This window comes from Syngnathus scovelli, chromosome 16, assembly GCF_024217435.2.
Source record: "Syngnathus scovelli strain Florida chromosome 16, RoL_Ssco_1.2, whole genome shotgun sequence".
Classification (NCBI taxonomy): Eukaryota; Metazoa; Chordata; class Actinopteri; order Syngnathiformes; family Syngnathidae; genus Syngnathus; species Syngnathus scovelli.
Genome location: NC_090862.1, coordinates 7,005,686 through 7,029,928, shown reverse-complemented (window position 1 = coordinate 7,029,928; position 24,243 = coordinate 7,005,686). Strand labels below are relative to the sequence as shown.

The 24,243-nt window shown below is 44.1% G+C and overlaps 5 protein-coding genes across 7 annotated transcripts; 1 reads left to right on the top strand and 4 right to left on the bottom strand.

Moving 5' to 3' along the window:
• Nucleotides 1-659: 659 nt before the first annotated feature.
• Nucleotides 660-12,619, bottom strand: LOC125984013 (transcription factor MafG). Its single transcript, XM_049745782.2, has 4 exons — nt 12,223-12,619; nt 11,603-11,808; nt 5,468-5,540; nt 660-5,371 (listed from the first exon to the last, which is right to left on the bottom strand). The coding sequence occupies exons 3-4, from the start codon at nt 5,501-5,503 to the stop codon at nt 4,931-4,933; spliced, it is 477 nt and encodes a 158-aa protein (XP_049601739.1). The 5' UTR covers nt 5,504-5,540; nt 11,603-11,808; nt 12,223-12,619; the 3' UTR covers nt 660-4,930.
• Nucleotides 12,620-12,778: 159 nt separating this feature from the next.
• On the bottom strand, nt 12,779-14,852 carry LOC125984008 (pyrroline-5-carboxylate reductase 1, mitochondrial-like). 2 transcript variants are annotated; one of them, XM_049745776.1, is made up of 8 exons: nt 14,709-14,852; nt 14,377-14,462; nt 14,233-14,303; nt 13,973-14,152; nt 13,661-13,882; nt 13,453-13,545; nt 13,087-13,250; nt 12,779-12,982 (listed from the first exon to the last, which is right to left on the bottom strand). In XM_049745776.1, exons 2-8 carry the CDS (start codon nt 14,441-14,443, stop codon nt 12,814-12,816), a joined length of 966 nt encoding a protein of 321 aa, XP_049601733.1. In that variant the 5' UTR covers nt 14,444-14,462; nt 14,709-14,852; the 3' UTR covers nt 12,779-12,813. The 2 variants fall into 2 exon arrangements, with proteins under 2 accessions (XP_049601733.1, XP_049601734.1); XM_049745777.2 differs by having other exon boundaries at nt 14,377-14,448; nt 14,709-14,819.
• A 787-nt stretch (nt 14,853-15,639) lies between these two features.
• On the bottom strand, nt 15,640-19,484 carry cant1a (calcium activated nucleotidase 1a). Of its 2 annotated transcripts, none has more exons than XM_049745772.1 (4): nt 19,319-19,484; nt 17,441-18,106; nt 16,903-17,106; nt 15,640-16,785 (listed from the first exon to the last, which is right to left on the bottom strand). In XM_049745772.1, exons 2-4 carry the CDS (start codon nt 18,081-18,083, stop codon nt 16,415-16,417), a joined length of 1,218 nt encoding a protein of 405 aa, XP_049601729.1. In that variant the 5' UTR covers nt 18,084-18,106; nt 19,319-19,484; the 3' UTR covers nt 15,640-16,414. The 2 variants fall into 2 exon arrangements, with proteins under 2 accessions (XP_049601729.1, XP_049601730.1); XM_049745773.2 differs by lacking the exon at nt 19,319-19,484 and adding an exon at nt 18,337-18,476.
• A 293-nt stretch (nt 19,485-19,777) lies between these two features.
• Nucleotides 19,778-22,795, bottom strand: syngr2a (synaptogyrin 2a). Its single transcript, XM_049745781.2, has 4 exons — nt 22,560-22,795; nt 21,584-21,821; nt 21,095-21,228; nt 19,778-21,019 (listed from the first exon to the last, which is right to left on the bottom strand). Exons 1-4 carry the CDS (start codon nt 22,656-22,658, stop codon nt 20,819-20,821), a joined length of 672 nt encoding a protein of 223 aa, XP_049601738.1. The 5' UTR covers nt 22,659-22,795; the 3' UTR covers nt 19,778-20,818.
• A 17-nt stretch (nt 22,796-22,812) lies between these two features.
• cenpx (centromere protein X) lies at nt 22,813-23,939 on the top strand. Its single transcript, XM_049745784.2, has 5 exons — nt 22,813-22,942; nt 23,393-23,444; nt 23,539-23,592; nt 23,667-23,755; nt 23,820-23,939. The coding sequence occupies exons 1-5, from the start codon at nt 22,907-22,909 to the stop codon at nt 23,832-23,834; spliced, it is 246 nt and encodes an 81-aa protein (XP_049601741.1). The 5' UTR covers nt 22,813-22,906; the 3' UTR covers nt 23,835-23,939.
• The last annotated feature ends 304 nt before the right edge of the window (nt 23,940-24,243 follow it).

Sequence of the window (24,243 nt, the reverse complement as noted above, 5' to 3'; positions counted from 1 at the left end):
TGACAAAATTAATGCTGGGGAGGGGCCTGGGGTGAGGGGCCCCCCGAGAAGTGGGCCAGGCAGGCAGACACCTGGCAGCAGAAAGTGGGTAAAGATGAACAATGTGGTCCTAAATGGCCTGCAGCTCTCACCTTAACCCAGTCTATCGCATCAATCAACTCCTCACAGGCCATCTGTCCCTTACCGAGCAGAGGGCATGACACATTTTGGAAGAAAAAAAAGAAAGAAAGAAAAAAAACATGCAAAGTTAAAGACTTTTCCTGTTACTTGCAAAATTGCATTTACAACATCTGCTTCACATGAAATTTTATTCCATTTTAGTATTTTTTTGCAATTTTTTTCCTTCGTACGACTTTACTCTAACGGTTTGAATTCGTAACCCCAAGGGGGTGCGCAGGGATGACTAACTCACCGGTACACCTAATCTAGGACACGCACACCTAGACATCCGTCATGACTCTGGTGTTTTCCTCACCAGAAACACGTCCACGGAGGTTAGCTGAAGTGGGTCGCCGGGCGGCTTTTTTTGGATCATGGAAGGAGGAAAAAAAAAAAAAAAAAGACGAAGCCATGGAAAATGATGGTGCCATCCTAAAAATCCGCCCGACCGCAATTCAAGTGGGTCACCGCATACGACAGAAGCAACACGGAGATATACCTTTTTTTTTCCTCAAACATTTTATTGATCTTATAGAAAATAAAGGAAGCTGTATCAACAAACATACAATATATACATCAATAACTTAAGACACCCCACGTTGAAATCCACATTGTATATATCAATACATACGGGACTTATCTACAGATTGCAAAAAACGTAGAATTTAATTTATAAATAGATACAATTCACTGTTCTCATACAAAGTACTGCGGTATTTTATTATTACAACCCATACAGAAAAAAATTATTACATCTGTATTACTCATTTTTGTTAAGCTTCAAAACACGGGCTGCATGAGGAAAACGAATAATTGCACGGTTGATTGTGTACAAAGTTTACGAAAAAAGAAGCACAAGTGCTGCTATTTACTCTCCCGGTTATCTTTTTTTTAAATCGCAAAATCAAATTAAAAGCTTATTAGACAGTGTTCAAAAATGTCACATATAAATAAAAAGTACAAAATATTGTAGCGGGCGGTGTAGCAGCACAGGAACCTCGTTTGTACAAACGCACACAACACAACAACAAATGCACAAAAATACACGACGACGACAAATAAGATATTGCAAGTGGCCCTTGACATATTTTCGACATCCTCTACTACAGTCATTCTCAAAGTCTGGCACCCTCTACTGGTATGTGAAAGACTCACAAGTACAGTTCAGTTATATTTAATTTTAAATTCAAATAACTTGCAATTAATTTTTAAGAGCTCTTCGCATTTAAACATTTTGGGAAGAATTTTTATGTAACCTTTAAGTGCAATACGTTTTGTGAATCATTGGACAGCACCAGGGGAGGACTAGACAAAAAAAAAACAACACGAGAGAATCCTAATACAATTGATGCCTTGAGATGAGACAGGTTTGATTTGACACCCATCATTTTTTCAAATATGAAGAGCACATAAAATTGTGTATTTTTTTTAGGGGGGGGCTGGAACGGATTAATATCAAGTCCATTTATTCCAATAAAGTGAGCCAATTTGTGATACAAATGTAAAATGCAAACGTTGTCACGGAACAAATAAAACTCATATCTCAAGGCACCATTGAAACAACAAAACGTTATTAACAAAAAAGTCAGACAAAAAACAAACAGCAGTTAATACATCACAATGTATGACAATATTGATTTAAGACTTCGTTCACACTTTTCCACTGAGTTGCATATTAAGGGTCACTTTTTTTCGCTGTTTATGTAAGAGAATCTGTTTCGATGAAAATTGCGGTGGCACTCTGAACACAGTTTCAAGACACTTGACACAGGCAAAGATGGACTTCGCAACACGGCAACAGTGACACGGACACATCAACAGCGGGCTACATCCAAAACACGCTTGTGTATATTTATTAGTGATGCATGATAATGGAAATCTCATAATCAATAATGCTGGGCCATCCGATAGCCGATAATGTATAGATACGTACAATAATAATATTGTATAGATATTTTCACCTGATTTTGTCTGAAGACCAATGTGAAAAAATAATTAAAAAGTATTAATTAATTAAGTATAATTTAAATATAAATACATTTTATACTACAATACTAACTCCAGAACCATTGTTTAAAGCAAAAGGTTTGAATTTATTAATATGTCTGAGCTAATGCTGACAATCAGCAATTAATTTTGGGTTATCGAATTAAGTTATAAAAAGACAACATAGAAATTAGGCCAATTAAACTAGGCCTACAACATTTTGCATTAATTTAACTACCATCATGTCACAGGAAAATTGGAACAAGTGTATTCACATATTTTTTGTTTTTTCTGTCAAACGTTTGCTTCTTATCAATTGTCATCAGTCCAGTAGCTTTGCGTACCATGCGTAGCGCTAGTTTTCGGTTTAGCACAACAGGCAGGCCACAAATCATAATGGTGACTTTTAAGGTGACCTATCCTACTAGTTGTATTGAAGCTCGCAGTCTTTTTCCCTCCCCGTGGAATTCCTGCAGAACACGCTGCCCAAATTGCAAGTGAATTGTCTTCACCTGACACGGTGAAAAAATATTCTGATGTCACAAATAATCGATTGGCCCAAAATGGAGGGGAGGGGTTGAGTAGCAAACGGCAAAGAGAGGGCTTGAGGAGCCTTCAGACTATAGAGCTAAAACGTCATTATTATTATTATCTGTGTTTTTTTAATTATCGGTATGACGTCACAGATCCCAATATCAGTCAATAATTATCGGCCACCAATATTATCGTGCATCCCTAATTTCTATCGTCGGTTTCCCAGCTGGAGGTGCGCCAACCAATACACGGCTCGACAAGCATGAGACGAGGCGTGCAAAGGAGTCCGAGGAACTGATTGTAACTCTTTGTGGCCGCGCTGTGGATCAGAGCCCTTTACAATAAGCTTCTTATGAACAGTAAACACAAAATAAAATAAGGAACAAAAGCTGCCTCAATGCTTCTCTTCACGTCTCGTGTTGTCGTTTATTGTCGAACTGTTTCGTCCTGAGCAAAACAAGCATAGTATACACAAACCCTCAACCCCCACCAAAAAAAACAAAAAACAAAACACTTAAATTAAAAAAATACTACATGCACCCTTTCATTTGAGTGGCTAAATAATTAAATAAATAAATAAATAAATAAATAAATAAATAAAAGAAATTTGGGCCCATTACAGTCTGGAGTAGCGTTGCATAATTACGGGAAGATGAGTTTCAGGATACAGAAATTGGCTGTCCCTTTGCAACCCAAGTCTGAAATAATAGAAACTCTCCTCAGGGAGTAAAAGGCAATATAAAAAAAAAAAGAAAAAAAAAAGGGTGCCCTTAATATATGCTGTCCAGTGAAAAGCCATCATCATTCTAATTCAAGAGATGGGGAAAAAAGACCCAACAATTAGTCTCAGAAAATTTGCCAATTTTGATTTGATGATGATTTGGCTTGGGAACTAAACGTCACAAAGGAGGAAGAAGAGGAAGAAGAAGCGAGAGGAGGATACCACAAGTGCCACGACGACAAGCTGACCTTGTTTACACCACCTAAGTTTAGCTCTACAGACTGGCTTCCAAAATAGCACGGCATTGACATCTATACAGTGAACGACACTGCCAAAAACTTGTCACTTAAAGAACACATCACATCACGCGCTACCTCACAGTAGCTACTCGCCTACTAGAAAAAAGCTATCAGACTTCAATAGTAAGCCACTTTTGGTACAATTGCAAAAAAAAAAAAAAAAAATAGAGGGGGAAACAGTCACAGATTTTTTTTCCCTACACACTTTTTCCACCTTGTATTTCTAGAAATAACGGAAGGTATTCTACCTCGCAATAAAAACAAAAAAACAATAAGACGGGGTGGGGGGGTGCCTCCAAAAGCCAGTATTAATAGCATAATTGCGTAAAGGGGTCTTCTTACACTGGTTTGGTTTTCCTTGCAGTGTTTCCAGGTCAAAGGTCAAACCGAAGCTACACAATTTCCCCCTCAATGTTTTTGACGCTTTTGAGCTTTTCCGTTCCCCCACCCCGGCTTGTAAGTCACATTGAGACAAAAGAACTCCACATCTTATCCATTTAAACAGTAAAGCTTGTTCGTTGATTTTTTTTGTTGTTTTTTAATCTGACGGCTCTGTAAACAAAAACAACCTAAACTCCATCATATTTTCTCGAGGAGTAGATTATACAGTTAGAACATTCAAGGTTTGCATCTCATCCTTTTTTTTTTTTCTTCTTCTCGTTGTGTTTTCAGTGCACACGTGTATTATTGCATCTACCGGTCATATCGGCAATGATTAGTTCTGTTGAACGCTGTTGCACAAAACGATGCTAAGATTTGAAGTGCATTCTTGTGATTCTTGAGAGGGGACATGTTATGGAAAATTGCTCATCTACTTCCTAAATCTGCCCCCTCCCAACAGAAATAGCGTCTGTACTGTAGAGTGTGCTATGATTCTTGATCCTTGGGGTATTTCCACTAAAACATGTCACGGACATGTTCTTAAGACACCAGGGAACTCTTTGTGATGAACAAAAAAAAAAAAATTCAAAAAAAATGCACGTCTCTTTTGATATTCTGGAGTCAGTCAGTGCATAGTAACAATTGCAAAAGCTTCGTTTCTCAATGTAGAGAAATGTTTCGATTATTTTAGGATTGTACTGGCTAAGAAGTGCTAAAAGAGGAATAAAGCGATGGGGTTTTCGCAAACGTCAACAATAGCTGCACCAGTTGTCCGAAAACAATATTGCCATCGGAACGCCTTGTTAGGATGCACTGACTAGTTTTGGTCTTTGCGCTACTACGACCGAGCTTACGTTTTGGATTTGACGATGGTGATGACGCTGGTGGCGGCCACTTTACCTGGGATGAGCGGCCCGATGACCGAGGCCATGGGCCCGCGGGCCGAGGTGACGGGGTTGCGCGCCACAGTCCTGGCAAAGTTCTGCAGCGCCTCGTACTTGGAGCGCAGCGCGTCCAGCTCCACCTTCATGCTGGCGTTCTCCGTGGCCAGCTTGTCCACTTCCTGTTGCAGCTGAGCCTTCTGCTTCTCTAGCTCTTCCTTCTGCGTCACACGCTTCACTCGGCAGCTGGCGGCGTAGCCTCGGTTCTTGAGCGTGCGCCGCCGCTGCTTCAGTTGCAGGATCTCCTCCTTGGTCAGCCCGCGCAGGTGCTGGTTCAGCTCGCGTACAGACATGCTCACCAGCTCGTCGTCCGTCAGGCTGGTGCCATTTTCGCCCGGCTCACGCTTCACCTGGGGCACGATGGGAATTTGTCATGATCAAAAGCACCTCAAGGACGTCTGGCGGGTGGAGATTGTTATGCTAGTTGCTAAACGGCTGTCTGGTACCTTTAAGGCCTTGCTTCCCTTGTTTGGAGTCGTCATGCCCCGCGAGCCGCGTCCAGCTGCGCTGCTGGCTAGTCTGTGGAGAAAATGGCACCAGGAACGTTAAAAAAAAAAAAAAAAAAAAAAAAAATGATGACTGTATGAAGGATGAAAAGGCTTAGCGTGATATCATCAGTGATTGTCAAAGTGGAAAGCGGCACTTGGGATAAAACATTGAGGACAGAAAGGAGGTTTGGTGTCCTCCACTTTTGCTTTCACTGAGCCGCCACGCGGCCCTTGGTGCTTTACACTACAGCGTCGCTAAATGCTGCGTCAGCGACCCGGGCGCCTACCGCTGTGAGCCCAGCTAGCACATTGCCTCCGTAAGCTGATTTATGCCCGCTGGCATGTTGGCAACTAAGCAGACAAATGCATTTCAAGGAGGAGGGCTAACAGGGGTGTTTTTATTTATTTATTTATTTTTAAGAATCAAAAAAACAAAAGGAGTCCCAACAACAGTGGACGCGTGCTTGTGGATCAGTCATTTGTGCAGGCATGAACCTCGGCAAGTGAAGGACACGCACGCACACACACGAGCCATCAAGACTGCCCGCCTATTTCCATGGCAACAAAAGAAAGGCTGCTACAGGTGGGCCGCGCGGCAGAGCCAAACAGAGCGCGCGAGACAGACGCTTGTTAAAAATGACCTGAATACGACACCGTCACACAGGCTGGGGACATAACAGGAGGTCGCGCTGTGACTTGCATTCCTGATGCCGTCTACTTGGAGAGGAAAAAAAAAAAAGTCCTCTGGCTCCTCCTCATAAAAGTGCAATGTTGCCCGTATAAAAAGCCTTCGGCAGTCTGGAGGGAGATACGGCTGCACCTATTGCTCCATGGCCTTTGCGGCGACTCATTTCCAGTAAGCATTTGGACCGCACACGCAAAACCTAATGGCATATAATGGTCTGCCTGATGAGGCACAGACAATGGACAAATAGATAAAAAAAAAAAAAAAAAAAAAGTAGACGGCTAATGTGGACTGGAAACAACGGGGAACAAATCTGTTCTCGGAACGTGGCATCAGGGAGGTGTTTTGTGTTCGAGCAGCTGCACGGGACAACACTGCGGGCAGGCGGGCAAGGCTTGGAAAGCCAAAGAGCCCGTCCGTGTGTGGAAGGATAGCGGCCGGGCTGCGAGGCTCCAGAACCGTGACGAGAACAGCCCGTGCCCAGCTGCTCCCTTTCGCTGCCAGACGAGCAAATCGTTTGAACGTCTCCAAAATCACAAGAAATGGCGTTTTGTTTGACTCGCCAACGTCACATACATATTTCACGTTTGCGCATTAAAGCAACTACTAAAGCATGCAACTTTTCAGAATTGAGGACATGGAGCCCACCTCTTCGAGCCCAGGGGTCAAGCAGAAAGCGACGTGGATGGCCCTTTTTTTGTAGGCGCTTGCTGAATTTTTATGAATCGCCTGGAAGAATGCTGACAAATCAGCGCTGATTGCTGCTAGAGCAGAGACGTATTACACCCACAGGAGACAAAAAACGCTGAATGTGGCCACCCAGGTAAAAAAAAAAAAAAAGAAAGGAGGGGATGCGGCGGTGGAGAAGAAGGCGGAGAAGGCGCCAGTACGGCGGACGGGAAAGCGCACGCTCGACACATTTTGGAGGAGCTTGGGAGGAACGGGCCGAGGAAGGAAAAAGCACTGATCTCAGCAAGGATCTCACATACACACACACAGCAAATTGTCAAAAGTGCCAATTATGAAGTGACAGGATGAAAAAATGTATGGACAGCTCATGGAGGAAGCTTGAAGCTCAAGGGGGGGAAAGGAGGCACTCTGGTCTGGCCTTGAGCAAGCGTGATGCTTTAATGATCCCGTGCCTGGGACGGACGGGATCTCTCCAAAGATGACCGCCATTAGCCGAGGGGCCCTTTGTTGTCAAGCCTCGCATCGTCCGATGAATATTTATTGGGGAGGGAGGGAATAAAGATGCTCTGGAGGTGATTCTTCAAGGATACAAGCGAGCGAGGGGGTCTTTCATCAACAGCTGTCTCAAAATGGCGCCGGGATTTTTGTGGGGTGAGGGTGGGGGTGGGTTGTCACGCTTGGCCGCTCAGGGAGGCAGCAGGGGGGAAAGCCATCGCCACTTTGACAGCAGTCTTAACAAGATTATTGGGGCCAAAAGACCAGAAAAAAAAAAGGCGGGATCTACATCTCACAGCCAAGATTACGACGCAGCATGTCTTCTGAATGCTAAGCGCGAGCGAGGGCGAGGCGCAAGGTGGGGCTGGCATATCATCATCATCATTCCGCGAAGAGGCGAGCGGGGCCAGCGCGTTAAGGAATTGGGCTTGTCACCATCCATTCCTGAAAAGCGCGAGTCCCGAGCGCTCGCTTGGCCGGCTAATGAAGTGAATAAAAAGCAAACAGCGGCCAGCCGAGGCATGCTACTCAAAAACGTGTTTAGACGACAGCTAGAAGACAAACAGCTCCATATGATAAACAAAACATTTTAAAAATGGGAAATGATCACAGAGGAGAGCTGGAGGGCCCATTTGAACTTTGTTCGCTAACCAAAACAGCAACACCTAAACTGTCACTCATTTTGTAAACGAGGGGTAGAATTGGAATCAAAGTTTGAGGCTTTGGTTAACGGTTTGGAATAAGGTTGAAGTCTATTCAATTTTAACCTTTTGCAATATAATGAGACCACACAACTTGAATTCCCGCCATTCATCTGCAACAACAAATCCGGCTATTCAGATCGTTATCGTTCCTCGCTTCCGCTGAGTGCAGTCAATTATTGGGCATGTCGTGGGGCGTTTAGCAGCAAATTAAAAATGAGATAGCACTGGGAAAGGAAGGACTGGGATAAAGTTGCAGATGACTGAGAGAGAGCAAGAAAGAGAAGAGAGAGCAAAATGAGAGAAAGGTGGGTTTTGCTTTCCAAAAAGGGAGGGAAGCTATTAACTACTAACTATTCAGAGCGTGAAATAAGGGTGACAGAAAGAGGCAGAGGGGAAATCATTCAACTTTCACAGGCAAATGGAAGACTCGGGAAACACTGCAGACAATTCTGTATCACCCAAATATTACAGGACGAAAGTTATTCAAAAAGGACAAATGGTTCGATCCAGAATTTAAAATGTTGCCATCATAAAACTCTGTAAAAATTGCTAAAAATCCCTTCATGCCAGAAACAGACCACAACAAAAAACAGTAACAATGCTAACTAGACAACGTTTGTCTCCAGCTAGTGCTAGCAGCTAACAAATGGACACTTGTCTTTTCAAAGATCAAGATGACCCGCCGATTCCGACCGAAACGACTTCATTCCGGCTCCATCGACTGGACTCTTCAGAAACAAGCAATAAGCAATCTGCTGCTCGGCGACTCTTGATCTGTGCCATTTATCCTCCGAAATGAAGGCTGGAGTCGGGGTGTTATTGCCACCTGCTGCTTAATGTCACACAGGGGGAAACGCTTGTGATTAGACTCATTTATCAGCACTGATACTGGGCCACTGGCATCTGCGGCCGACATTTCCTTTGCCAAAGAGGGCCGCGACTAATGATCGCCTCCGTCGCAAATTACTACATTCATTGTGGTGTCACTAAATCATAAGGCTGCAATTTTGATGGACCACAGTCTGTTTTCTAAATGGGACGTAATAGAGAAAACTTTTGATATGCAAAAAAATGTCTTACATTTGCAACATTGTGGTTCACTGACAAGTAGATATAACGTCAAAGAGGTCTTTGGGTCTCCCACAGGAGCCGTTCCACCGCCCCAGAGGACTCGTCTTGTTTTTTTCAGTGAGCCACAAAAGCTCAACCCCACCACCAGCGTCTTCCCGCATTCATTAAAATGCAAAAGTAAACTATAAATGTAAAAAAAACGCTGCCACTTATTTTTGTCACGCGGCGCTTCTCTTTCATGTATCTCGACTGATCATTTCTTGGAATATATTAAAATCAAGAGACAATATAGTTTTGAGGCACTTGGTGATTGAAATAATAAATTTGTTTCTGAGAAATAATTTGGAAATGTTTAAGTGTCACTTTTAAAACATTTGATGTTTCAGTAGTGCGGACAGCTCATGTATCACTTTCGGCACTACAGTCGCTTTACATCTTCACACGTTCTTTCATTTCCACTTCCTGCATCTGTCTCGACGCTCATGAACACGTCGAGCCTCAGTCAAGTTCCAAGCGCAAAGTCATCCAAGACACCCGAGTTGAAAGAATCAGCGGCGAGGCATATCGCAACACTTAGCAATTCACCCTTGCAAGAGGTTTCATCACCACCCCTGTGCGAGGGATGGGGGGAAAAAAAATATCCAACAATTTATTGATCTTGCTTTCACTCGCTCCCTTTTTCCCTCTGCAGCTTAAGCAGCACTTTTGTGGACAAATCTCACGTTTGTGTTCCTTCCCGGAGGCTATTAATTGTCCTGAATAGGCGTAACCGCTCCCGAGGCACAGCTGTGTGTCGGCCATATAAGATGCACAATGGTGCCGAGTCTTGCTCGGGGTTTCGTCAACCTCTCCATCTGATCATCCCTCAGCAACTAGACAACGAGGCTGGGCGACTTTGATATTTTCACAAGAATCCAATAATAAAAAATGAGGTAAATATTTATTGTTACTTAAAAACATGATTTTGTAAGTGACTGCGTACTATTAGCATAATTGCTTAATACTAAACACATTATTAAATGCTCAACAGCAAAGACCTGCTTCAAACTATGAAAAAAACAAAATACAAATTTAATTTTATTGATGAAACCAAAAACTATATTTACTCCATTATCCAATCCATCCTCACCAACAAAAGACCTCCGCCCAGCTCCACCAGGCTCCTCCTCAGGCCCCCATCCATTCTCGTTACCTGGAAGGCGGCAACTTAGAGCTTTATTGCAAAGCCCAGCACCTGCCTTCCAAAACGCATTTAAATGCAACGCACACACACACAAGCGATGATGAAATAAGTCGGCTTGGCGAGCAAGAACAGGGAGGGAAACTTCAATCTGCCCATAAATGTGCAACAGTTTCCAAGGTGACTTTAAGAGAGAAACGGTCGCGGTAATTCATTACCTGGCCTCCATGCAGGCTAATGGGCTGAAAATGTCATGCCGTCACTCACGAGGGGGAAACAAGAGCATCTGCCCCATCAAAATAAGAGAAATGGACTGTTAAATTGTGTCAAGTGCTGTCACTGGAGAGCGAGCTTTCGCCTGGATTAGAATACAGCTAAATAATTCTAAACCCAAAGGAACACTGCGGGGTGAAACAAATATTTTTCAGTGAAGAAAAATCATTTTACTCAAAAAAGTTTGAAAGTTCCAAGATTTCAGTTGTAAGAAAAAAACTAAGAAAAAGCTTTTTACCATTGAAGAAAAAAAGCGGTAATGGAAGGAAGGAAGGAAGGAAGGAAGGAAGGAAGGAAGGAAGGAAGGAAGGAAGGAAGGAAGGAAGGAAGGAAGGAAGGAGAGCGCCTTTCAACTAAGGTAGTAAGGATGAAGAGATGCATGAATAAAAAGCAGGTCGGAAGTAAGGCAAGAAGGAAGGAATTCAGGTAAGGGGAAAAAGTAACACGGATCTTAGCAAAGGACAAATGGAAGAAGTAAGGCTGAAACGAATGAAAAGCAAAACCAAAGGGAGTAAAGAGGTCAAGGAGGAAAATGTGCTTAACCCTGGAAATGTAATAAAATGAAAGACCATGAAGTGCATACCAATTGTGACCCACACTGCAAATTGCTTAACATGCAATTTGGAAATGGATTTGACAGCTTGACACCTACTTGGCACTTTAGGTCGGAAGGCTTGAAAAACAAACAAAGACGTCCTCATAGGGGATGCTCATCACTTGATGCTCATCTCGACCCACCTCGGCCAAAAGACCCCCTTTATCTGGTCTCCAAATGGTTCTTTATGATGATTCAGCATATTGAAATAACAATCACGATGCTACACACAAAACAAAAGACCTCTGCTTTTTGCTTCGCAGTCTTGCATTTCGCGGTCTGCTGCAGCACACGTCACAAAAAATAATAATAATTGGGATTTATTTTTAACCACAATACAATAAGAGGTGATTTAGGTTGAGATAGAACAGCCTAGGCGGAGAAGCATAAAACGACCAACCTGGCTTGGCTTTGTCAATGTTCAGCTTCGGGTTGCTCCCCCTTTGACGGCGAGGTGATGAAGCAGCGGCGGCACCAGCGGCAGCAGCAGCAGCGGCAGCGGCAGCGGCAGAAGCAGCAGCAGGTTCGCAAGAGTTGACGCTAGCCGAACACTTTGGACATTCCACGACCCCCTCCGCGCGTCAAAGTGTCAAACAACTCCCCCGCCTACAAATAAACAAGCGGGACACAAGGGATAGAGACCCCCCGTCGACCCCCCGGTAAACATTAGGAAGCTAAGCAATGCTTCCAACTGTCACGTCTCTCCCGGTGCCAACGTGCCTAAACCCGAGAAAAAAATTCTGACATTGTTGTACAAAAGATTAGCTCTCGTCTAGTTGCTTTAACAAGGCAAAATAAAAGTCACTTCCGCTTTCAAAATTAAACTAACCACACAAGGGGGAAACGTGTGCTTTTAGGCTTCGAGTCCAGACAAGCCAATGCTCTTATTTTGAAAGTCATTCACTGCTGTAAAATATCGATAACTTGACGCCGCTGCGATAGGTGGCTAATCCGCGAGGCTAGTAGGCTGTCAAAAAACAACAACACACGCGCACTCAGCACAAACAACGGTAGACCTACCTGACTGGCGAGGGACGTTTCCTTAGAAATGTATGCAGGAGTTTCTTCTCGAAACGGGGAAACCACACATTTGAGAGGTTCTGGTCGGTCGTTTGTGATTTTAAAGGGAAAATAAAAGGCACGCTCCTTGTTTCCTTTCTCTTGTTTGTACCCGGCAGTACGTCATCGTGTTTAGTCACGTGACTTCATTCATGTGCTGCGCGAAGAAACAAGCCTGTATTAATAATAATACCCAGCTTGTACTCAAAGTTGACATTTTATTGATTTAAAATAAACAGATGGTCCGAATCATACTATTTGTGTAAAAAAAAAAACATCTGTGTCACTTTTAATATTTAGAATGCATTTTGTTAAAATTAACTAACCCATTAATTGGAAAAAGAAACGTTACCCCAGGTAGCTTATAAGGTGTACAATCCCTCTCGCCCAAACTCAGTAGTCCATATATGTATTGCATAAATACTAGATTCTCAACCCCAAGTTCATTGCAAAGCACTGTCTTACATTGTGTAAAGTCTGTACTTTTCTGAAATGTTAAAATAAAACAAAGAGAAAGGAATGCCAACTTGTGTTATTTCTCTTGGAGCCTAATCAACTTTTCTTTGTTCTTGGATTGTTGTGGTTGAAGATGCTTATCCCACGTGATCGCACGCCCACGGCCTCCACGGTCACTCCTGGCTGCTGCATCACTTTGTCGAGGGTTGTCTTCTTAATGGCAGCTGGTGATATTCTCTCTTGGTCGGCCAAGAACTGTAGTTCCCTTTTGAGGGAAAAAAAAAAAACAAGTGCAGGCAATGCTTCAAGTAAAATTCTTGCACAAATACCAGATAACCCGCATGACATTGGTAACGTTGCTGCGGTTACTTGGTTCGAATACAGGAGGCCTCAACGGCGTTGATGAGAAGGCTGCGGAAGCCGCCGCTTTCCATGACGTGGAGGGCGTGGATGGTGGCGCCCCCCGGTGAGCACACGTTGTCCTTGAGCTGCCCGGGGTGCTGCTCCGAGTCTAGTAACATCCGAGCGGCGCCCTGTCAAAGACACAAAAAGAGTTAGATTAAGGGAGAGGCGTTTATGTTGAAGAAGGAAGATAGAGTGGCCATTCATAGGTCAGTATAACAGGATTGGTCTTTATACAAATGACTTAGAGGTGCTTCGAAACGAGTTATATGGTACATGTCTTCACCGCATTTTTATTAACGCATGATAACACGCAAGGTCCAAGGTTCATACCAACAGGGCGTGAGCGCCGAGACGTACAGCGAGTCTCCTGGGCAGGCCCATCTTCACGCCGCCGTCAGCGAGGGCCTCCACAGCAGTGAAAGCCTGCAAGATCGCCATGGGTATATCCAGGTCTAGTTCATTCACACACATCTTACAAATGCATCGATCTACCCATTCACATACAAGCAATGTCAAAATTATGAAATAAGCGACTCACGTAAGCAGGTCCGCTTCCACTCAGGCCTGTAACGGCATCAATGAGGTCCTCCTCCACCTCTGTGCAGTAACCCACGCTGGCCATGAGCTGCTCTAGCAGCTTTCCATCCTCCACCTCTGCATGGGTACCCGTGGCGTACACAGTAGCCCCTTCACGCACAACCACTGGCGTGTTGGTCATGCAACGCATTACCTTCGGAGCGGCATGATACTGCAGCAGCTTCTGCAAAAGCATACACTGGTCACAAAACTGCGAGTGGCTGACAACAGATCCAGGAGGAAAAGCGCTATAGTAGATGGATGATTGTCTCGCCTTTTCGATGGAGCTGATTGTGACACCAGCAGCGCAGGAAACAATAAGGTGGCGAGGTTCGATGCTTGGTCCAATCTCGTCCAACACGAAGGGAATGATGTGGGGCTTCACTGCCAGGAAGAGGACGTCGCTCTTGGTCACCGTCTCTTTGTTGCTTGTCGTGAAATACACCCCTAGTTTCTGCACGTATATTGTCACTGACTTACTAACCACATTAAGAAGAAGTGGTTAACTTTCAAATTTTTAAAAGTTGAACCCACCCGGAGTCCTTGGACAGTAGGGAGATCTGTTTCCGGAGAGCTGGCTGTGATTCTGTGGGCGGCGATTACACCTGAACATGTTCATTGATCAGATCACAAATTAATCAACAACATGAAGGAATGAATGTTGGAAGTCAAACATACCTGCTGCTGTGAAGCCTCGCACCAGTGCGTGAGCCACCTGGCCTGCTCCTATAAAGCCCACACTCATCTTACCTGCCAAATGGACACTAAGGATACTTGAGCTTAGAATATTTAGACCAACAATAGTACAGCGAACCTCTATTGGCATTGGTGAAAATTAGAGGCTGGTCACCCTTGATAAACACCAATGACAGCGACAGAAACATTATGAGGGAAGTTGCGACATCATTGTAAACAAAATAATAATAAAGTTTCAACCAAAGTGAACCTAAGCTTTTAAAACACTGACACCAGCTGCACCGAAGTACATTATAACAAATAGAAAAACTTACGGATATAAAGAAGAATAACTCCGAGAAAGAACTTGTTTCAACGTCGCTCTCGCCCGCCTTGTTGTCAATTATACCTGGGGGGCGTATTATTTGACAGACGGATGTGGGAACCAATCACCACGCACACTTTCTTCACGTGTGACGTAACCAACCAATCGCACCGTCGGAAATGATTAATAGAGGGCGGGTTATTTTCAAGGCGGAACCAGTTGCATCAGGTTGTGCCGCGGGGAGAAAGACGAGCAGATGTCAAGCATATGGCGAAATGCTAACATCTGCTGGTGGAATGTGGAACAACCGCATTGCGGGAACTGGCCTCCTTGGCGAATGTGTAAGAGAATAATTAATACATATAGTACTCAATGTTGGGTGGGAGTATCTACAAGGTCCTGATGGTCTGTTCAAAACGAATTTCTAGATGCCCCTTATTGTTTTTAAAGTAAATCCACAAAAACTACGTCTTTCAGCCATCAAAGTGACCGCGCTTAAGAAGTTTTTTTTTAAGTCTAAGAAGTTTTTATGAGTGGTGATACTACCACCACTATAAAAAGTATAACATCCAAGAGATTGAGGTAAGACTTCATGCGTGCAAATTGAACACGAATTGAGTTAGATGCATTTGGTTTTTCCAGCTGTTCAAGGACGCCAACGAGGATTTTGATTCAATTTACACAGCAGCCGACTTGGCGGCATGTGGCATCAATCTGCTCAATACTTGCAACAGGAGAAGCAACGGCGGCATGTGCCTGGCACAAGAGGCTCTCCTAATTTGACAAAATACAAACAGAAAAAAGTGTATTTTTACATTTGGTGACAATACTGCAGTTTTGGCGGACATCTTTCTGGGAACTGTACATGTACACTGAGCTAACTTCAGCAAAGTGTTATTGGACAATCAAGAGGAGGACAAAAGAGCTTGTGAATGCATTGCAATGGTGTGTCCAGAGTGATGACTTTTAATGTCGGAGCAAAGACTGGATAGTATGTGCTGGAGGAGAACTAAACAGTCGAATAAATGGTCTTATTGTGCAGTACATTCATTCTCAACGGAAGACAGAGCGGAGATCTTCCGCCATTGCTACGAGATGCCAAGCTGCTGCTGCTTTATGGTGAAAGGCTGCGTCGGGCATGACGACAGCAGCGATGGGGAGAGTGACTGTCGCTTCCGTGTTGAGTGACCGGATACACGGCACGGAAACACGGAACCTTGTTCCTTCTTTCCATTTTCAAACAGCAATCACAAAATGAATGAGTGGCTGACTGATTTTTTTTTTTTAAATGTGATATTTTTGTAGTGATTAAAATTATCACCACCTTCCTAAAATAAGGGCTGAAGTTACGTTAAACAACCTCTGAAATTCCACGAAAATTATTAATAAATATATTTACAGCAATTTAGAATTTGTTTGAGTTTTTGTGTTCTGCGAACAATGAATGGGGAAAAAAAACTTCAGGCGTTACTTTAAAAAAGTGGTGCTATACAGCTCTGGAAGAAAAATGCCAGTCAGCACAAATTTGAATTTCACATTTTTCCTACAAATAAATGCTCAACGCAATGACCTTCATATTTGGGAGTTGTGAAATGAGACGAAAATGTTCAGAAAAGGATGATTTGGCAGCGGTCTCTTCATTGATTCCAGAGTTGAAAACAGGCCGGATTTCATTTTTGTACTGACAACCGAATCTCGAACAAACGCGGAACAGTTTTAGATGAACTCCAGGCCTTCGTATTTGACGTCCCCGATCTTAGTCTCAGGGAGGAGAATGCGTCCGTCCAGCGTGAACGCCACGATATACGTGGCGATCTTGCCTGCGTCTTCCTCCGACTTGAGCGCCAGGATGATCTGGTCGTCCGTGTTGGGCACAAACTTGAACGAGGAGAAGCCGTGCGTGATGTCCAGCGGGCCCGCCCGGCTCACCGTCACGTCGGTGAAGTCCGGCGAGCAGCTCAGCACCAGGTTGGTGCCACGCCGCTCGTCCGCAGTCTCCTCGTAGCGCTCGGTGCTTGCGCGGCGCGGTAGGAAGAACCAGCGCTGTAGCGTGTCGCTCCACGCTGCCGACTCGTGAATGAGGTAACCTGCGGAGGGGTGTTGATCATGAATATTATTTCCCAATTATTGTTTTTAAAAATGTATATCATATTATAATGATAATAAAACAACATTTTTTTCCCCTTCCTTTTGCAATTTCTGACCTGGAGGTTGGATTCCTGCTGCCGCCTTGAGCGACTTGTACACGGGGACCCAGTTCTTGTGCTCGACGTCCCCGCGGAAGCCGACTACCTTGACCCACTCTGGATTGTCGTTGACGAACTCGCCCGAAGTGGTGGTCCATTCCTTGCCCAGGCCTCCCACGTACAGGTGCTCGTCCTTCACCGCCAGCCACTCGGCTTTGAAACCTACCGGAGAATGGACGTTAACATTCTGCAAAAAAAGTGTAAGTGTAATCAATAAATCCAGAATTTCAATCTTGCTGATGTGTTATTTTATGAAGATTTTTTTTCTTTTTTAATAAGCTTTTGATTAATCAGTTATTGGAATAATATGGTGCCAGATGTCAGAAGAAATATCAAATATGGGCCTTATTAGAAATGAATGACAATAAAAGCCAACACGGGGGGAGGTGTGGTAGGTTGACAGTATCGCCTCGTGGAAAAATCGGAAACAAAGGTGCCCGATAGCGACAGACAACCACTCGCACCGACGTTCAATTCACAGCTGCTAAAATACAACCTTTAGCCACGCTGCCATCGCCATCCGTCAAGATAACCCAGGGCACGGCCTTGGCGCCGTCGATGTGGTAGACCACGCCCGTCCTGTCATCCACGCTGTACAGCTTCCCGTTGAACGCCACCAGCTCCGACAACTCCATGCCCCGCCCCTTCTCGGCCAGGTGGCTCTGCAGCACCGTTTTTTCTGCGTCCCACTCCACCGACACGCTGTCGCCGCTCTGCGACACCAGCAGGTGCCCACGCTGCATGTAGCTGAACCATGTCAACGCATTCTCCTCACGAGAGTTCGTGTCCAGGTCGGCGATGACGGCGATGCGGTAGCGCGTGCCATGCGGCGTGCGCTCGGCCGGGCTCAGCGGGTAGGTGTCGTTGTAGCCGCTGGCCCCCCGTGGCGGGTCCAGGAACTCCGCCCTGCGGCCGTCTGCGTAGACGCGGGGTTGCAGGCCAGCGTTCAAGTGCATGAAGAGCAGCAGCACGGCGACCAGCGAGATGGCCGCCGCCACGATGGGCCGCCATTTGAGGCGGAAGCGGGGGTCGCTGGCGTTGGCCATGGTGGCCAGCATGGGCAGACCCCCCACAGAGATGCGCAAGCCGTTCATGGGCTCATTCTGCTCCACTCTGGCGTAGGCTGCGGTTGCAGTCATAGAGGACGGAGGCCGGGAGCGACCTGAAAACAACAAGGTCAAGTAAGTGTTAGCCTGCTATATTGTAACTAAACTTGTTTTAATGTGCCCATTGATTCAAGCGAATATTGGCGCAGGATCAACATACATGTCAGAACTTTTGTAACTATATAGGCGAGTCAGAATTAAACAAAACTATTGTTTGAAGCTGAACGTTCAATCAAATTCGAGTTGCTTTGACAGTTCACTCAGGGTCAACACTAACAGCGTTTACCTACGGAGGCCGCCCAAGGGGCTCAGACGAGAAACAACATTTTCATGGTGCAATAGTCAACGTAATCCGAACCGAGATTCCCCAAGGCTGACAGGCGGGTTGCTGACCTGGCTAATAAAGCATCTTCTCGCACTCTGGATCATTTGTTTTAAGAAAAAAAGGACACACCCTTGCATTATGGTGCCGCGTTAAACAGGAAGAACAAGCTCAACTGGCAAGTGACTTACTTCAATTGAATTATTATTAGAACTTTGGCAAAGCAAAAGCAAGTCCCACCTTAATTTGAGACATACTTCCTCTGATTTGACTTCTCTCGACACTGAGTGTTGCAACCTCTACCCGTGGCAGTCAAAGAGGCTTTGACGGCAAGGGGGGCCCCTCGGCCTAATGGCAGTCCATAAGGACCCCCGTGAAAAGCGCCTCTGTGCTGCTACAAAGGGGCTTACCTGCCCGTCTCCTCCGAGCAGACCGTCGTTCAGCCTGCATTGGCTTCTCCTGCTAATGCCATGCTGTTGAACTTTAACTACACTTAAAGGATCATGTCCCGGTCCAAAGGTGCGAGGGGGGAGTGAGGGCAAACTTTGCACACTACTTACGCATCATGAAAACCTTTATTATTAACCTGCTTGTGAATGGGCAACCAGAACAGTCAATATGTTGAGGTACATGAGTAAATTGTCAAGAACACTTTAAGGGAATAAAACTTTTGCCTCGTCTCAGATGAACACCTATTATATTAAATATATGTTGTTTGTGATGGAGGTACTTGGCTACGAAGTGTGGATTTACTTTCTGTTTTTAATGGGTTCGACCTTTTTCTTTATTCCAACATAATACAAAGCGAGTTCAGGTAGTCGTCAAACATTTAACAGCCGCTCACATCAACAGGGAGCATCCGGGTAGTTAGCTACATTGCTAATTCCCCCCCGAACCGACACACCGAGAGCAAACGAGGCTAATAAAGATGTCGTTTGGCACTCACCTCGCACTCGCACCGTCAGGTCGCCGTCCACCTACACTCGGAGCTCCAGGGTCATCGTTTTCGACGTTTGTTTATTTTAGTTTTCTTTACACATCCGAGCGATACACACCACCTCAGATTTTCACAATTTCCTGGTCAAGGCTGATGACGTCATCTAGCGTTGCCTTGACATGGGACGAATACGCTGCCTTCAGGTGCACTCGGAAATAGATTTGCTTTTCAGAAACAACACGCCCCCTCCAAAATCACAACTGTCCATTTTGAAACGTAAAGTGTTTCCAGTTTGTATTTTTTTTTTTAATCTCAAATTTAAAAACAAATATATTTTAGAGTTTATATTTTCCACAAGATTTCACCTTGCAGATTTGCAGTCCTCCACCACCAGTTCAATATTTGCCCAAGGAGCAGACGTCTACACTGAATCCTGTTAGATAAGGTTATAAATGAGAGTCCAAAAGGTTAGGAACAAACTTTTTTGTTTTATTTTATTATTTGGCAAAGAGAATACTGCGTAAGGCACTTGAGTTTGCGTTTTCTCCAATGCAAAACCTGTCGTAAAGAAGCAAAAAAGATGGTCATGTGATAAGTAATGTGCTACTCATGTGATTGTCCTGTGCCTGACAAGATGAACTGCTGCCATTTAATGGTGACCTACGTGTAGAAAAAAAAATAAAAGTACATGAACAGTGACAAATCAATGTGTGGGCAATAATGATCCAATTTCACTCTAGTGCGTGAAAATGATTGTCTCTTTCAAATAAATAATTCTACGCTAGCAACATATAGTGACAGGCCGAAACAATTGATGGGAAGTCACTCTGCCGCATTATGTCACCTCAAGATTGGAAGCCTGAATGTGTTTAAAGTGAAAACAATTTTAAGTGTAAGTGACAATGCACACATGAGGAAGCGCTTTTCTTTAAAAAGAAAGTCATAGTGAAGGGGCAAGTAGAAAGACATGAAGGTTCATTGCAGGCAGACTCATTTCTGCATATTACTCTCCTCATGGTACTAATACCTAAAAAAAAAAAAAAGACTTCAGGAAAATGTAACCAAGGTTTGGAAACTCTGATTTAAAGCTCCCCCTCCCACTCCCCAAAAAAAACATACTCTCAAAGCTTTTACATTGAAACAATATTAAAATATTGATAGACTGAATCATACACAGTGCACAAAAGCCATTCTTAAGTGATTATTAAATTAAATGAAACCATGACAGTAGTTTTTTTTTTTTTTTTATGGAGACATTCTTGTGATATTTTCCTAACCTCTCCTGTGAAGCTGCAACACATTTGGGCTTCAAGTGGTTTTGGTACAAAGACAAGAAAGCAGCGAGGCTCTCCTTTTCCCTCCCAGAGAAGCAAGTCATTAAAAAAACAGAATCATTTGACACAATAATGAACATGTGCATGTCCTACTGAGAGAAAAGAGGAGGGCAGGGACGTGTCTTACGTGGGAATTTGGCAAAGATAAACGCCCTCCAACATTTCGGTCAGTCTTTCAGTAAGGCGGTGGTTGGTACTCTCCAGGAGCCTCCTGGGTTTGGGAGAACGGGGACTGCTGGTAGCCGGAGGGCGCGCCACTGCTGGTGGCATAAGGGGCTGGGGGGTACGATGGGTCCACAGCGGGGTCTGTGTACTGCTGGTTTAAGTCGCTCAAGCCTTGGCGATACCTCTCGTAGGCGAAGTAGGCCAGCAGAGCCTACAGAGACAAAGTAGAGTTGCTTCTTACGGTCGGGCTTGTATCATAACGTCAGCCGACCAACACGAGGCTCACCCAGGAGAGAAAGGAGAAGAAAGAGAAGGTCACTATGGCGCGAGCAGCATCAGCTGGCACGGCAGGGCTGGTGGTCCACGACCACTGGTTGGCCAGGACGCAGAAGCAGATGAACCACAGGAACGTCCAAGCCGCTGCAACATCATAATAGATTTAAAAATAGATTTTTTTCTTCTCCTACAATATTGTGCTTCATAAAACAAATTCACTTTAAACTATCACTATTTTGTATTAACATTGCAATTCTACCGTTTGGCTTTGACATGATAAGTGTTTCTGCTGCCACATTTTTTCGCTCTGGAAATTTGGCTGAGGAACTCAACAGTGGGGGTGGTTATTGTTAATTAGCACTACTGTTTCGCAACAGAACCAAGCGGTGATAAACTAAAGACTTTTTTAGTTGTTTGATTTCACTCAATATGTTGACGCAACTATTTTCACATTCAGTCAGTTCAACAGTAACTGAACATATATAAGACATCCTCTCACCTGAGAAGAACAAATCACCGGTGATGATGTACTTCCTCTCCTTGGCGTTACTGATCTGCGGGAAGTAGGCGTCCAGGACAAGGAAGGCCATGCACGCTAAAAAGGCCAGCACGCCGATGGCCACACCGTAGCTGCACGCGCTTTCCCTCTGGTTGAATATGCACTTGGGCTCCGGCTCCGTGGAGGAGTTGACATAACCCTCCGCCGTGATGGTAGCGAACACCACTATGGCAAAGGCCTAGCGGAGAAAGTGAATTGTGATATAAAGAGTAGAGTCAAAATACAATGTTACGAAAATATTAAGAATAGTTGTAATGTCATGATAATTAAGTTACCATATTACAACAATTTAAGTCAGAATGGTACAAGAAAATAATTAACACCTTCCATGCAGAAAGGAAATACAATTTACATTTAATTATATAACTAGTTTTAGGCGTAGTTTAAAGAAGTTTATATGTTCTAAGAATAATTTCTTAATATTGATCGAACAAAGTTATATTGTTATGCTAGTGGTACACTGGTAACATGGGGGGGGGGAATACGAAATAACTTCGGAATAATCAATAATAATAATAATAATCAAACAAAGAAACATGTTGAGTCAAACCACGCCACCACCACTGAATGTAACACAGTATAATGTTAATATGAACGAAAACACCTATATTAACATTTTGAGCCCCACTTCCGGGATTGTGAGCGAGCATTGAAAAGCATTTCAGATGCTACATGCTATCAAAAACAAACAAAATGTCACTGACGCAATGACGTAACACAGCACAAGATATGCCAACTACAGCTTTAGCGAACCTCTTCCTCTGACTAATAGTTGGTGTTTTAATTTTGACCTACAACAAACCCAGTCATCAGCGTGTCTAACTTATTACAATTAGTCAAAAAGTTTGCGATCGGCTGTAGCAGCTGTCGTCAGCTAACCAAGCTAACCAACGAACGTTTCCGTTCCCTCACTCACCCAACTCAGGAATCTCAGAATCGTTTGAGGCTTTTTTATAAAACCCTCGAAGTCGAACGTGCCACCGGCCAGCGGGGCTCCATAAACGTTGCTTTGCATATCTTTTGTCTTTTTTAAATTTCTAACAAGAACGACAAAAAAGTTGGAAAAGTAAGCCGGAAAAACTTTCTCTTTGGGACGTTAAACTGCTTCCTGAAAACTTTAGTAAACCCGCCCCTTTCTTTGAGACGTTCAAAGACCCTCGGAAACACGACAACAATAGCTTCATACGGAGAGCTTATTGATGACGTATATCCCACTGTCCAATCAAATCGCTGAGCGCCAAGTTCTTCTCAAACGTCAACAACATGGCGGAAAGCGACAATGAAGTTACGTTTAAGAAGGTAACAGTTGTCTTATTATTTTGCTCGTTGCATGTTCAGCATGATTTTTTAAACTTGTTAATAAGTGGCAATACTATAAACTGATGTCACAGCGTTTCATGGAGTAGAAAAACACGTTTTTTTACTGCACCGCTTATCATTTTAACGATAAAAGTGATGTCTAAACGTGACGTGAGTGTATATGTGCCAACGCCGAATGAACAGGATGTACATAATATTAATATATGAAACGAGTTTCTCGCATTATGAGCTAGTTGTTGATGCAGTACACCGAGAGAGTGGTAACTTCTTATTTTCGTATGGAGTCTGGTAGTTAATGACGTATTCGTCCACAAGAGGGGGCTATGGATACTGTAGATAGGTTTGTAAAACATTACTGCACAGTGAGTGAGATAAACGGCATTTTTACATAATATTACTTTACCCCAATTTTTCCTGCTTCACCAACAGGAGACGGTGGCCAAACTTCTGTCCAGCTTCTTCAAGGAAGACAAAACTAGATGTAAGTAAATTCTTAGTGCTCGCTGTTTTTTTTTTAAGTGCTTTTAATTCCTTAGCTCAACTTTTCAGCTTTTTTCTTTATACTTATATTGCAGTAAGCCAAGAGGCCACACTGCTTATGGCGGAGATGCTGAAAATATTTGTCGAAGGTAAAGGTTGCCATTACACAAATACTACTACTTAAGAATAGACGATGACATATTCATGTTATTGCGGTTGTCAGAGGCAGCCGTGCGTTCTCAGAAACAAGCCGAATGTGACGACTGCGACCGAGTGGACATCGAGCATTTTGAGAAGATCCTGCCTCAGCTGGTGTGTAGCCTCAAGCATTTTATACTCACTGGCATACACTTTCCCTTGTTTTTTTCCTTTCCAGCTGCTGGATTTCTAGCTGCCACAAGATGGTGCCAGAGTGTTTCATGACTAGCACCCCTCCCCCAACCAACTGTAATTTTGGCCCCCCCTTTCAAAAGTGCAATTAAATAGCTCCTTGCTAGCTTGTTTTTATTTTGAGCAATGTGCGTGATGCAGGGAAAAAAACACAAGGCACAGCGCCCCACCACCTGTGCTCCCCCGCGCAACAACAGGTGCTCCCAGCATGCTCGGCGGGCGCCCCGCATCAAAGCCTCCCGCAGCAGTTGGAAGCAATTAGAGTAATAAGGGGAGCAGCCAGTCTCTTAGATGATGACAAGTGCCAGGAACCAGAAAAAAGAAAAAGAAGTACCCCCTCCGGCCACTTTGAAGTTCCCTTTTGCTGTCCTGCGATGTTTAGTTAGAGGTGGAGGGAAGGCCAAAGGGGA